The sequence below is a fragment of the Somniosus microcephalus genome, chromosome 9, assembly GCF_052327205.1.
Source record: "Somniosus microcephalus isolate GS21.2 chromosome 9, FLI_Smic_1.0, whole genome shotgun sequence".
NCBI classification, from domain to species: Eukaryota; Metazoa; Chordata; class Chondrichthyes; order Squaliformes; family Somniosidae; genus Somniosus; species Somniosus microcephalus.
The window spans coordinates 250,773,202-250,787,168 of NC_140995.1; the positions used below are offsets into that span (position 1 = coordinate 250,773,202).

At 53.3% G+C, this 13,967-nt stretch overlaps 1 protein-coding gene across 1 annotated transcript in view; it reads left to right on the forward strand.

Annotated features, from left to right (window-relative positions):
- The window catches only part of LOC147113218 (uncharacterized), a 118,163-nt gene that overhangs the window by 24,651 nt on the left and 79,545 nt on the right, over positions 1-13,967 (forward strand). The window contains exon 6 of the mRNA XM_085998260.1: positions 8,229-8,340. Within this exon, the coding sequence (XP_085854386.1) occupies positions 8,229-8,340 (112 nt within the window). The remainder of the gene's footprint in view (positions 1-8,228; positions 8,341-13,967) is intronic.

Sequence of the window (13,967 nt, forward strand, 5' to 3'; positions counted from 1 at the left end):
ATGGGACAGTGTAGAGGGAGCTTTACTCTGTATCTAACCCCGTGCTGTACCTGCCCCGGGAGTGTTTGATGGGACAGTGTAGAGGGAGCTTTACTCTGTATCTAACCCGTGCTGTACCTGCCCTGGGAGTGTTTGATGGGACAGTGTAGAGGGAGCTTTACTCTATCTAACACATGCTGTACCTGCCCTGGGAGTGTTTGATGGGACAGTGTAGAGGGAGCTTTACTCTGTATCTAACCCGTGCTGTACCTGCCCTGGGAGTGTTTGATGGGACAGTGTAGAGGGAGCTTTACTCTGTATCTAACCCGTGCTGTACCTGCCCTGGGAGTGTTTGATGGGACAGTGTAGAGGGAGCTTTACTCTGTATCTAACCTGTGCTGTACCTGCCCTGGGAGTCTTTGATGGGACAGTGTAGAGGGAGCTTTACTCTGTATCTAACCTGTGCTGTACCTGCCCTGGGAGTCTTTGATGGGACAGTGTAGAGGGAGCTTTACTCTGTATCTAACCCGTGCTGTACCTGCCCTGGGAGTGTTTGATGGGACAGTGTAGAGGGAGATTTACTCTAAATCTAACCCGTGCTGTACCTGCCCTGGGAGTGTTTGATGGGACCGTGTAGTGGGAGCTTTACTCTGTATCTAACCCGTGCTGTACCTGCCCTGGGAGTGTTTGATGGGACAGTGTAGAGGGAGCTTTACTCTGTATCTAACCCGTGCTGTACCTGCCCTGGGAGTGTTTGATGGGACAGTGTAGAGGGAGCTTTACTCAGTATCTAACCCGTGCTGTACCTGCCCTGGGAGTGTTTGATGGGACAGTGTAGAGGGAGCTTTACTCTGTATCTAACCCGTGCTGTACCTGCCCTGGGAGTGTTTGATGGGACCGTGTAGTGGGAGCTTTACTCTGTATCTAACCCGTGCTGTCCCTGCCCTGGGAGTGTTTGATGGGACAGTGTAGAGGGAGCTTTACTCTGTATCTAACCCGTGCTGTACCTGCCCTGGGAGTGTTTGATGGGACAGTGTAGAGGGAGCTTTACTCTGTATCTAACCCGTGCTGTACCTGCCCTGGGAGTGTTTGATGGGACAGTGTAGAGGGAGCTTTACTCTGTATCTAACCCGTGCTGTACCTGCCCTGGGAGTGTTTGATGGGACAGTGTAGAGGGAGCTTTACTCAGTATCTAACCCGTGCTGTACCTGCCCTGGGAGTGTTTGATGGGACAGTGTAGAGGGAGCTTTACTCTGTATCTAACCCGTGCTGTACCTGCCCTGGGAGTGTTTGATGGGATTGTGTAGTGGGAGCTTTACTCTGTATCTAACCCGTGCTGTACCTGCCCTGGGAGTGTTTGATGGGACAGTGTAGAGGGAGCTTTACTCTGTATCTAACCCGTGCTGTACCTGCCCTGGGAGTGTTTGATGGGACAGTGCAGAGGGAGCTTTACTCTGTATCTAACCCGTGCTGTACCTGCCCTGGGAGTGTTTGATGGGACAGTGTAGAGGGAGCTTTACTCATTATCTAACCCGTGCTGTACCTGCCCTGGGAGTGTTTGATGGGACAGTGTAGAGGGAGCTTTACTCTGTATCTAACCCGTGCTGTACCTGCCCCGGGAGTGTTTGATGGGACAGTGTAGAGGGAGCTTTACTCTGTATCTAACCCGTGCTGTACCTGCCCTGGGAGTGTTTGATGGGACAGTGCAGAGGGAGCTTTACTCTGTATCTAACCCGTGCTGCACCTGCCCTGGGAGTGTTTGATGGGACAGTGTAGAGGGAGCTTTACTCTGTATCTAACCCGTGCTGTACCTGCCCTGGGATTGTTTGACGGGACAGTGTAGAGGGAGCTTTACTCTGTATCTAACCCGTGCTGTACCTGCCCTGGGAGTGTTTGACGGGACAGTGTAGAGGGAGCTTTACTCTGTATCTAACCCGTGCTGTACCTGCCCTGGGAGTGTTTGATGGGACAGTGTAGAGGGAGCTTTACTCTGTATCTAACCCGTGCTGTACCTGTCCTGGGAGTGTTTGATGGGACAGTGTAGAGGGAGCTTTACTCTGTATCTAACCCGTGCTGTACCTGCCCTGGGAGTGTTTGATGGGGCAGTGTAGAGGGAGCTTTACTCTGTATCTAACCCGTGCTGTACCTGCCCTGGGAGTGTTTGATGGGACAGTGTAGAGGGAGCTTTACTCTGTATCTAACCCGTGCTGTACCTGCCCTGGGAGTGTTTGATGGGACAGTGTAGAGGGAGCTTTACTCTGTATCTCACCCGTGCTGTACCTGCCCTGGGAGTGTTTGATGGGACAGTGCAGAGGGAGCTTTACTCTGTATCTAACCCGTGTTGTGCCGGCCCTGGGAGTGTTTGATGGGACAGTGTAGAGGGAGCTTTACTCTGTATCTAACCCGTGCTGTACCTGCCCTGGGAGTGTTTGACGGGACAGTGTAGAGGGAGCTTTACTCTGTATCTAACCCGTGCTGTACCTGCCCTGGGAGTGTTTGATGGGACAGTGTAGAGGGAGCTTTACTGTGTATCTAACCCGTGCTGTACCTGCCCTGGGAGTGTTTGATGGGACAGTGTAGAGGGAGCTTTACTCTGTATCGAACCCGTGCTGTACCTGCCCTGGGAGTGTTTGATGGGACAGTGTAGAGGGAGCTTTACTCTGTATCTAACCAGTGCTGTACCTGCCCTGGGAGTGTTTGATGGGACAGTGTAGAGGGAGCTTTACTCTGTATCTAACCCATGCTGTACCTGCCCTGGGAGTGTTTGATGGGGACAGTGTAGAGGGAGCTTTACTCTGTATCTAACCCGTGCTGTACCTGCCCTGGGAGTGTTTGATGGGACAGTGTAGACGGAGCTTTACTCTGTACCTAACCCGCGCTGTACCTGCCCTGGGAGTGTTTGATGGGACAGTGTAGAGGGAGCTTTACTCTGTATCTAACCCCGTGCTGTACCTGCCCTGGGAGTGTTTGATGGGACAGTGTAGAGGGAGCTTTACTCTGTATCTAACCCGTGCTGTACCTGCCCTGGGAGTGTTTGATGGGGCAGTGTAGAGGGAGCTTTACTCTGTATCTAACCCGTGCTGTACCTGCCCTGGGAGTGTTTGATGGGGACAGTGTAGAGGGAGCTTTACTCTGTATCTAACCCGTGCTGTACCTGCCCTGGGAGTGTTTGATGGGGCAGTGTAGAGGGAGATTTACTCTGTATCTAACCCGTGCTGTACCTGCCCTGGGAGTGTTTGATGGGACAGTGTAGAGGGAGCTTTACTCTGTATCTAACCCGTGCTGTACCTGCCCTGGGAGTGTTTGATGGGACAGTGTAGAGGGAGCTTTACTCTGTATCGAACCCGTGCTGTACCTGCCCTGGGAGTGTTTGATGGGACAGTGTGGAGGGAGCTTTACTCTGTATCTAACCCGTGCTGTACCTGCCCTGGGAGTGTTTGATGGGACAGTGTAGAGGGAGCTTTACTCTGTATCTAACCCGTGCTGTACCTGCCCTGGGAGTGTTTGATGTGACAGTGTAGAGGGAGCTTTACTCTGTATCTAACCCTGTGCTGTACCTGCCCTGGGAGTGTTTGATGGGACAGTGTAGAGGGAGCTTTACTCTGTATCGAACCCGTGCTGTACCTGCCCTGGGAGTGTTTGATGTGACAGTGTAGAGGGAGCTTTACTCTGTATCTAACCCTGTGCTGTACCTGCCCTGGGAGTGTTTGATGGGACAGTGTAGAGGGTGCTTTACTCTGTATCGAACCCGTGCTGTACCTGCCCCGGGAGTGTTTGATGGGCCAGTGTAGAGGGAGCTTTACTCTGTATCGAACCCGTGCTGTACCTGCCCTGGGAGTGTTTGATGGGCCAGTGTAGAGGGAGCTTTACTCTGTATCTAACCCGTGCTGTACCTGCCCTGGGAGTGTTTGATTGGACAGTGTAGAGGGAGCTTTACTCTGTATCTAACCCGTGCTGTACCTGCCCTGGGAGTGTTTGATGGGACAGTGTAGAGGGAGCTTTACTCTGTATCTAACACGTGCTGTACCTGCCCTGGGAGTGTTTGATTGGACAGTGTAGAGGGAGCTTTACTCTGTATCTAACCCGTGCTGTACCTGCCCTGGGAGTGTTTGATGGGACAGTGTAGAGGGAGCTTTACTCTGTATCTAACCCGTGCTGTACCTGCCCTGGGAGTGTTTGATGGGACAGTGTAGAGGGAGCTTTACTCTGTATCTAACCCATGCTGTACCTGCCCTGGGAGTGTTTGATGGGACAGTGTAGAGGGAGCTTTACTCTGTATCTAACCCCGTGCTGTACCTGCCCTGGGAGTGTTTGATGGGACAGTGTCGAGGGAGCTTTACTCTGTATCTAACCCGTGCTGTACCTGCCCTGGGAGTGTTTGATGGGACAGTGTAGAGGGCGCTTTACTCTGTATCTAACCCGTGCTGTACCTGCCCTGGGAGTGTTTGATGGGACAGTGTAGAGGGACCTTTACTCTGTATCTAACCCGTGCTGTACCTGCCCTGGGAGTGTTTGATGGGCCAGTGTAGAGGGAGCTTTACTCTGTATCTACCCCGTGCTGTACCTGCCCTGGGATTGTTTGATGGGCCAGTGTAGAGGGAGCTTTACTCTGTATCTAACCCGTGCTGTACCTGCCCTGGGAGTGTTTGATGGGACAGTGTAGAGGGAGCTTTACTCTGTATCTAACCCGTGCTGTACCTGCCCTGGGAGTGTTTGATGGGCCAGTGTAGAGGGAGCTTTACTCTGTATCTACCCCGTGCTGTACCTGCCCTGGGATTGTTTGATGGGCCAGTGTAGAGGGAGCTTTACTCTGTATCTAACCCGTGCTGTACCTGCCCTGGGAGTGTTTGATGGGACAGTGTAGAGGGAGCATTACTCTGTATCTAACCCGTGCTGTACCTGCCCTGGGATTGTTTGATGGGCCAGTGTAGAGGGAGCTTTACTCTGTATCTAACCCGTGCTGTACCTGCCCTGGGAGTGTTTGATGGGACAGTGTAGAGGGAGCTTTACTCTGTATCTAACCCGTGCTGTACCTGCCCTGGGAGTGTTTGATGGGACAGTGTAGAGGGAGCTTTACTCTGTATCTAACCCGTGCTGTACCTGCCCTGGGAGTGTTTGATGGGACAGTGTAGAGGGAGCTTTACTCTGTATCTAACCCGTGCTGTACCTGCCCTGGGAGTGTTTGATGGGACAGTGCAGAGGGAGCTTTACTCTGTATCTAACCCGTGCTGTACCTGCCCTGGGAGTGTTTGATGGGACAGTGTAGAGGGAGCTTTACTCTGTATCGAACCCGCGCTGTACCTGCCCTGGGAGTGTTTGATGGGACAGTGTAGAGGGAGCTTTACTCTGTATCCAACCCGTGCTGTACCTGTCCTGGGAGTGTTTGATGGGACAGTGTAGAGGGAGCTTTACTCTGTATCTAACCCGTGCTGTACCTGCCCTGGGAGTGTTTGATGGGACAGTGTAGAGGGAGCTTTACTCTGTATCGAACCCGCGCTGTACCTGTCCTGGGAGTGTTTGATGGGACAGTGTAGAGGGAGCTTTACTCTGTATCTAACCCGTGCTGTACCTGCCCTGGGAGTGTTTGATGGGACAGTGTAGAGGGAGCTTTACTCTGTATCTAACCCATGCTGTACCTGCCCTGGGAGTGTTTGATGGGACAGTGTAGAGGGAGCTTTACTCTGTATCTAACCCGTGCTGTACCTGCCCTGGGAGTGTTTGATGGGACAGTGTAGAGGGAGCTTTACTCTGTATCTAACCCATGCTGTACCTGCCCTGGGAGTGTTTGATGGGACAGTGTAGAGGGAGCTTCACTCTGTATCTAACCCATGCTGTACCTGCCCTGGGAGTGTTTGATGGGACAGTGTAGAGGGAGCTTTACTCTGTATCTAACCCGTGCTGTACCTGCCCTGGGGGTGTTTGATGGGACAGTGTAGAGGGAGCTTTACTCTGTATCTAACCCGTGCTGTACTTGCCCTGGGAGTGTTTGATGGGACAGTGTAGAGGGAGCTTTACTCTGTATCTAACCCATGCTGTACCTGCCCTGGGAGTGTTTGATGGGACAGTGTAGAGGGAGCTTTACTGTGTCTCTAACCCGTGCTGTACCTGCCCTGGGAATGTTTGATGGGACAGTGTAGAGGGAGCTTTACTCTGTATCTAACCCGTGCTGTACCTGCCCTGGGAGCGTTTGATGGGACAGTGTAGAGGGAGCTTTACTCTGTATCTAACCCGTGCTGTACCTGCCCTGGGAGCGTTTGATGGGACAGTGTAGAGGGAGCTTTACTCTGTATCTAACCTGTGCTGTACCTGCCCTGGGAGTGTTTGATGGGACAGTGTAGAGGGAGCTTTACTCTGTATCTAACCCGTGCTGTACCTGCCCTGGGAGTGTTTGATGGGACAGTGTAGAGGGAGCTTTACTCTGTATCTAACCCGTGCTGTACCTGCCCTGGGAGTGTTGGTGGGACAGTGTAGAGGGAGCTTTACTCTGTATCTAACCCGTGCTGTACCTGCCCTGGGAGTGTTTGATGGGACAGTGTAGAGGGAGCTTTACTCTGTATCTAACCCCGTGCTGTACCTGCCCTGGGAGTGTTTGATGGGACAGTGTAGAGGGAGCTTTACTCTGTATCTAACCCCGTGCTGTACCTGCCCTGGGAGTGTTTGATGGGACAGTGTAGAGGGAGCTTTACTCTGTATCTAACCCCGTGCTGTACCTGCCCTGGGAGTGTTTGATGGGACAGTGTAGAGGGAGCTTTACTCAGTATCTAACCCGTGCTGTACCTGCCCTGGGAGTGTTTGACGGGACAGTGTAGAGTGAGCTTTACTCTGTATCTAACCCGTGCTGTACCTGCCCTGGGAGTGTTTGACGGGACAGTGTTGAGGGAGCTTTACTCTGTATCTAACCCGTGCTGTACCTGCCCTGGGAGTGTTTGATGGGACAGTGTAGAGGGAGCTTTACTCTGTATCTAACCCGCGCTGTTCCTGCCCTGGGAGTGTTTGATGGGACAGTGTAGAGGGAGCTTTACTCTGTATCTAACCCGTGCAGTACCTGCCCTGGGAGTGTTTGATGGGACAGTGTAGAGGGAGCTTTACTCTGTATCTAACCCGTGCTGTACCTGCTCCGGGAGTGTTGGATGGGACAGTGTAGAGGGAGCTTTACTCTGTATCTAACCTGTGCTGTACCTGCCCTGGGAGTGTTTGATGGGACAGTGTAGAGGGAGCTTTACTCTGTATCTAACCCATGCTGTACCTGCCCTGGGAGTGTTTGATGGGACAGTGTAGAGGGAGCTTTACTCTGTATCTAACCCGTGCTGTACCTGCCCTAGGAGTGTTTGATGGGACAGTGTAGAGGGAGCTTTACTCTGTATCTAACCCGTGCTGTACCTGCCCTGGGAGTGTTTGACGGGACAGTGTAGAGGGAGCTTTACTCTGTATCTAACCCGTGCTGTACCTGCCCTGGGAGTGTTGGTGGGACAGTGTAGAGGGAGCTTTACTCTGTATCTAACCCATGCTGTACCTGCCCTGGGAGTGTTTGATGGGACAGTGTAGAGGGAGCTTTACTCTGTATCTAACCCGTGCTGTACCTGCCCTGGGAGTGTTTGACGGGACAGTGTAGAGGGAGCTTTACTCTGTATCTAACCCGTGCTGTACCTGCCCTGGGAGTGTTGGTGGGACAGTGTAGAGGGAGCTTTACTCTGTATCTAACCCGTGCTGTACCTTCCCTGGGAGTGTTTGATGGGACAGTGTAGAGGGAGCTTTACTCTGTATCTAACCCGTGCTGTACCTGCCCTGGGAGTGTTTGATGGGACAGTGTAGAGGGAGCTTTACTCTGTATCTAACCCGTGCTGTACCTGCCCTGGGAGTGTTGGTGGGACAGTGTAGAGGGAGCTTTACTCTGTATCTAACCCGTGCTGTACCTGCCCTGGGAGTGTTTGACGGGACAGTGTAGAGGGAGCTTTACTCTGTATCTAACCCGTGCTGTACCTGCCCTGGGAGTGTTGGTGGGACAGTGTAGAGGGAGCTTTACTCTGTATCTAACCCGTGCTGTACCTTCCCTGGGAGTGTTTGATGGGACAGTGTAGAGGGAGCTTTACTCTGTATCTAACCCGTGCTGTACCTGCCCTGGGAGTGTTTGATGGGACAGTGTAGAGGGAGCTTTACTCTGTATCTAACCCGTGCTGTACCTGCCCTGGGAGTGTTGGTGGGACAGTGTCGCGGATGTGCGCTCACCACCCTCCCCTGTGTCCTCCCAGACCTCCAGTATTCGATGGGCCGTGCAGTGTCCTGCTGTGGGGGCCGAGGGGCAGTGGGAAGACCACTGTGGTGCGAGCTGCCTGTTCCAGGCTCAACCTGCATCTGGTGAAGGTCAGTGAAAGAAAGAAGTTAAAGTGAGTGGAAGTTGTGTAAGTGAACGGGTGTGTGTGAGTGTTTATAGTAGTGTGTCTCTCACTGACTCTGGATTTCCCCAGGGACTGTGTGTCTCACTGACTCTGGATTTCCCCAGGGACTGTGTCTCACTGACTCTGGATTTCCCCAGGGACTGTGTGTCTCACTGACTCTGGATTTCCCCAGGGACTGTCTCTCACTGACTCTGGATTTCCCCAGGGACTGTGTCTCACTGACTCTGGATTTCCCCAGGGACTGTGTCTCTCACTGACTCTGGATTTCCCCAGGGACTGTGTGTCTCACTGACTCTGGATTTCCCAGGGACTGTGTCTCTCACTGACTCTGGATTTCCCCAGGGACTGTGTCTCTCACTGACTCTGGATTTCCCCAGGGACTGTGTCTCTCACTGACTCTGGATTTCCCCAGGGACTGTGTGTCTCACTGACTCTGGATTTCCCCAGGGACTGTGTGTCTCACTGACTCTGGATTTCCCCAGGGACTGTGTCTCACTGACTCTGGATTTCCCCAGGGACTGTGTCTCTCACTGACTCTGGATTTCCCCAGGGACTGTGTCTCTCACTGACTCTGGATTTCCCCAGGGACTGTGTCTCTCACTGACTCTGGATTTCCCCAGGGACTGTGTGTCTCACTGACTCTGGATTTCCCCAGGGACTGTGTGTCTCACTGACTCTGGATTTCCCCAGGGACTGTGTCTCACTGACTCTGGATTTCCCCAGGGACTGTCTCTCACTGACTCTGGATTTCCCCAGGGACTGTGTCTCTCACTGACTCTGGATTTCCCCAGGGACTGTGTGTCTCACTGACTCTGGATTTCCCCAGGGACTGTCTCTCACTGACTCTGGATTTCCCCAGGGACTGTCTCTCACTGACTCTGGATTTCCCCAGGGACTGTGTGTCTCACTGACTCTGGATTTCCCCAGGGACTGTGTCTCTCACTGACTCTGGATTTCCCCAGGGACTGTGTCTCTCACTGACTCTGGATTTCCCCAGGGGCTGTGTCTCTCACTGACTCTGGATTTCCCCAGGGACTGTGTCTCTCACTGACTCTGGATTTCCCCAGGGACTGTGTCTCTCACTGACTCTGGATTTTCCCAGGGACTGTCTCTCACTGACTCTGGATTTCCCCAGGGACTGTCTCTCACTGACTCTGGATTTCCCCAGGGACTGTCTCTCACTGACTCTGGATTTCCCCAGGGACTGTGTCTCTCACTGACTCTGGATTTCCCCAGGGACTGTGTCTCACTGACTCTGGATTTCCCCAGGGACTGTGTGTCTCACTGACTCTGGATTTCCCCAGGGACTGTGTCTCTCACTGACTCTGGATTTCCCCAGGGACTGTGTCTCACTGACTCTGGATTTCCCCAGGGACTGTGTCTCTCACTGACTCTGGATTTCCCCAGGGACTGTGTCTCACTGACTCTGGATTTCCCCAGGGACTGTGTCTCTCACTGACTCTGGATTTCCCCAGGGACTGTGTGTCTCACTGACTCTGGATTTCCCCAGGGACTGTGTCTCTCACTGACTCTGGATTTCCCCAGGGACTGTGTCTCACTGACTCTGGATTTCCCCAGGGACTGTGTCTCTCACTGACTCTGGATTTCCCCAGGGACTGTGTCTCTCACTGACTCTGGATTTCCCCAGGGACTGTGTCTCACTGACTCTGGATTTCCCCAGGGACTGTGTCTCACTGACTCTGGATTTCCCCAGGGACTGTGTCTCTCACTGACTCTGGATTTCCCCAGGGACTGTCTCTCACTGACTCTGGATTTCCCCAGGGACTGTCTCTCACTGACTCTGGATTTCCCCAGGGACTGTGTGTCTCACTGACTCTGGATTTCCCCAGGGACTGTGTCTCTCACTGACTCTGGATTTCCCCAGGGACTGTCTCTCACTGACTCTGGATTTCCCCAGGGACTGTGTCTCTCACTGACTCTGGATTTCCCCAGGGACTGTGTCTCTCACTGACTCTGGATTTCCCCAGGGACTGTGTGTCTCACTGACTCTGGATTTCCCCAGGGACTGTGTGTCTCACTGACTCTGGATTTTCCCAGGGACTGTGTCTCACTGACTCTGGATTTCCCCAGGGACTGTGTGTCTCACTGACTCTGGATTTCCCCAGGGACTGTGTGTCTCACTGACTCTGGATTTCCCCAGGGACTGTCTCTCACTGACTCTGGATTTCCCCAGGGACTGTCTCTCACTGACTCTGGATTTCCCCAGGGACTGTGTCTCTCACTGACTCTGGATTTCCCCAGGGACTGTCTCTCACTGACTCTGGATTTCCCCAGGGACTGTGTCTCTCACTGACTCTGGATTTCCCCAGGGACTGTGTCTCTCACTGACTCTGGATTTCCCCAGGGACTGTGTCTCTCACTGACTCTGGATTTCCCCAGGGACTGTGTGTCTCACTGACTCTGGATTTCCCCAGGGACTGTGTCTCTCACTGACTCTGGATTTCCCCAGGGACTGTCTCTCACTGACTCTGGATTTCCCCAGGGACTGTCTCTCACTGACTCTGGATTTCCCCAGGGACTGTGTCTCTCACTGACTCTGGATTTTCCCAGGGACTGTCTCTCACTGACTCTGGATTTCCCCAGGGACTGTGTCTCTCACTGACTCTGGATTTCCCCAGGGACTGTGTCTCTCACTGACTCTGGATTTCCCCAGGGACTGTGTGTCTCACTGACTCTGGATTTCCCCAGGGACTGTGTCTCTCACTGACTCTGGATTTCCCCAGGGACTGTGTCTCTCACTGACTCTGGATTTCCCCAGGGACTGTGTGTCTCACTGACTCTGGATTTCCCCAGGGACTGTGTCTCTCACTGACTCTGGATTTTCCCAGGGACTGTCTCTCACTGACTCTGGATTTCCCCAGGGACTGTGTCTCTCACTGACTCTGGATTTCCCCAGGGACTGTCTCTCACTGACTCTGGATTTCCCCAGGGACTGTGTCTCTCACTGACTCTGGATTTCCCCAGGGACTGTGTGTCTCACTGACTCTGGATTTCCCCAGGGACTGTGTCTCTCACTGACTCTGGATTTCCCCAGGGACTGTGTGTCTCACTGACTCTGGATTTCCCCAGGGACTGTCTCTCACTGACTCTGGATTTCCCCAGGGACTGTGTCTCACTGACTCTGGATTTCCCCAGGGACTGTCTCTCACTGACTCTGGATTTCCCCAGGGACTGTGTGTCTCACTGACTCTGGATTTCCCCAGGGACTGTCTCTCACTGACTCTGGATTTCCCCAGGGACTGTGTGTCTCACTGACTCTGGATTTCCCCAGGGACTGTGTGTCTCACTGACTCTGGATTTCCCCAGGGACTGTGTCTCACTGACTCTGGATTTCCCCAGGGACTGTGTCTCTCACTGACTCTGGATTTCCCCAGGGACTGTGTCTCTCACTGACTCTGGATTTCCCCAGGGACTGTCTCTCACTGACTCTGGATTTCCCCAGGGACTGTGTGTCTCACTGACTCTGGATTTCCCCAGGGACTGTGTCTCTCACTGACTCTGGATTTCCCCAGGGACTGTGTCTCTCACTGACTCTGGATTTCCCCAGGGACTGTGTCTCTCACTGACTCTGGATTTCCCCAGGGACTGTGTGTCTCACTGACTCTGGATTTCCCCAGGGACTGTGTCTCACTGACTCTGGATTTCCCCAGGGACTGTGTCTCACTGACTCTGGATTTCCCCAGGGACTGTCTCTCACTGACTCTGGATTTCCCCAGGGACTGTGTCTCTCACTGACTCTGGATTTCCCCAGGGACTGTGTCTCTCACTGACTCTGGATTTCCCCAGGGGCTGTGTCTCTCACTGACTCTGGATTTCCCCAGGGACTGTGTCTCTCACTGACTCTGGATTTCCCCAGGGACTGTGTCTCTCACTGACTCTGGATTTCCCCAGGGACTGTGTGTCTCACTGACTCTGGATTTCCCCAGGGACTGTGTCTCTCACTGACTCTGGATTTCCCCAGGGACTGTGTCTCTCACTGACTCTGGATTTCCCCAGGGACTGTGTCTCACTGACTCTGGATTTCCCCAGGGACTGTGTCTCTCACTGACTCTGGATTTCCCCAGGGACTGTCTCTCACTGACTCTGGATTTCCCCAGGGACTGTGTGTCTCACTGACTCTGGATTTCCCCAGGGACTGTGTCTCTCACTGACTCTGGATTTCCCCAGGGACTGTGTGTCTCACTGACTCTGGATTTCCCCAGGGACTGTGTGTCTCACTGACTCTGGATTTCCCCAGGGACTGTGTCTCTCACTGACTCTGGATTTCCCCAGGGACTGTGTGTCTCACTGACTCTGGATTTCCCCAGGGACTGTGTGTCTCACTGACTCTGGATTTCCCCAGGGACTGTCTCTCACTGACTCTGGATTTCCCCAGGGACTGTGTGTCTCACTGACTCTGGATTTCCCCAGGGACTGTGTGTCTCACTGACTCTGGATTTCCCCAGGGACTGTGTCTCTCACTGACTCTGGATTTCCCCAGGGACTGTCTCTCACTGACTCTGGATTTCCCCAGGGACTGTGTGTCTCACTGACTCTGGATTTCCCCAGGGACTGTGTCTCTCACTGACTCTGGATTTCCCCAGGGACTGTCTCTCACTGACTCTGGATTTCCCCAGGGACTGTCTCTCACTGACTCTGGATTTCCCCAGGGACTGTCTCTCACTGACTCTGGATTTCCCCAGGGACTGTCTCTCACTGACTCTGGATTTCCCCAGGGACTGTCTCTCACTGACTCTGGATTTCCCCAGGGACTGTGTCTCACTGACTCTGGATTTCCCCAGGGACTGTGTCTCTCACTGACTCTGGATTTCCCCAGGGACTGTCTCTCACTGACTCTGGATTTCCCCACGGACTGTGTGTCTCACTGACTCTGGATTTCCCCAGGGACTGTCTCTCACTGACTCTGGATTTCCCCAGGGACTGTGTCTCTCACTGACTCTGGATTTCCCCAGGGACTGTGTCTCTCACTGACTCTGGATTTCCCCAGGGACTGTGTCTCTCACTGACTCTGGATTTCCCCAGGGACTGTGTCTCTCACTGACTCTGGATTTCCCCAGGGACTGTCTCTCACTGACTCTGGATTTCCCCAGGGACTGTCTCTCACTGACTCTGGATTTCCCCAGGGACTGTGTCTCTCACTGACTCTGGATTTCCCCAGGGACTCTGTGTCTCACTGACTCTGGATTTCCCCAGGGACTGTGTCTCTCACTGACTCTGGATTTCCCCAGGGACTGTGTCTCTCACTGACTCTGGATTTCCCCAGGGACTGTCTCTCACTGACTCTGGATTTCCCCAGGGACTGTCTCTCACTGACTCTGGATTTCCCCAGGGACTGTGTGTCTCACTGACTCTGGATTTCCCCAGGGACTGTCTCTCACTGACTCTGGATTTCCCCAGGGACTGTGTGTCTCACTGACTCTGGATTTCCCCAGGGACTGTCTCTCACTGACTCTGGATTTCCCCAGGGACTGTCTCTCACTGACTCTGGATTTCCCCAGGGACTGTGTCTCTCACTGACTCTGGATTTCCCCAGGGACTGTGTCTCTCACTGACTCTGGATTTCCCCAGGGA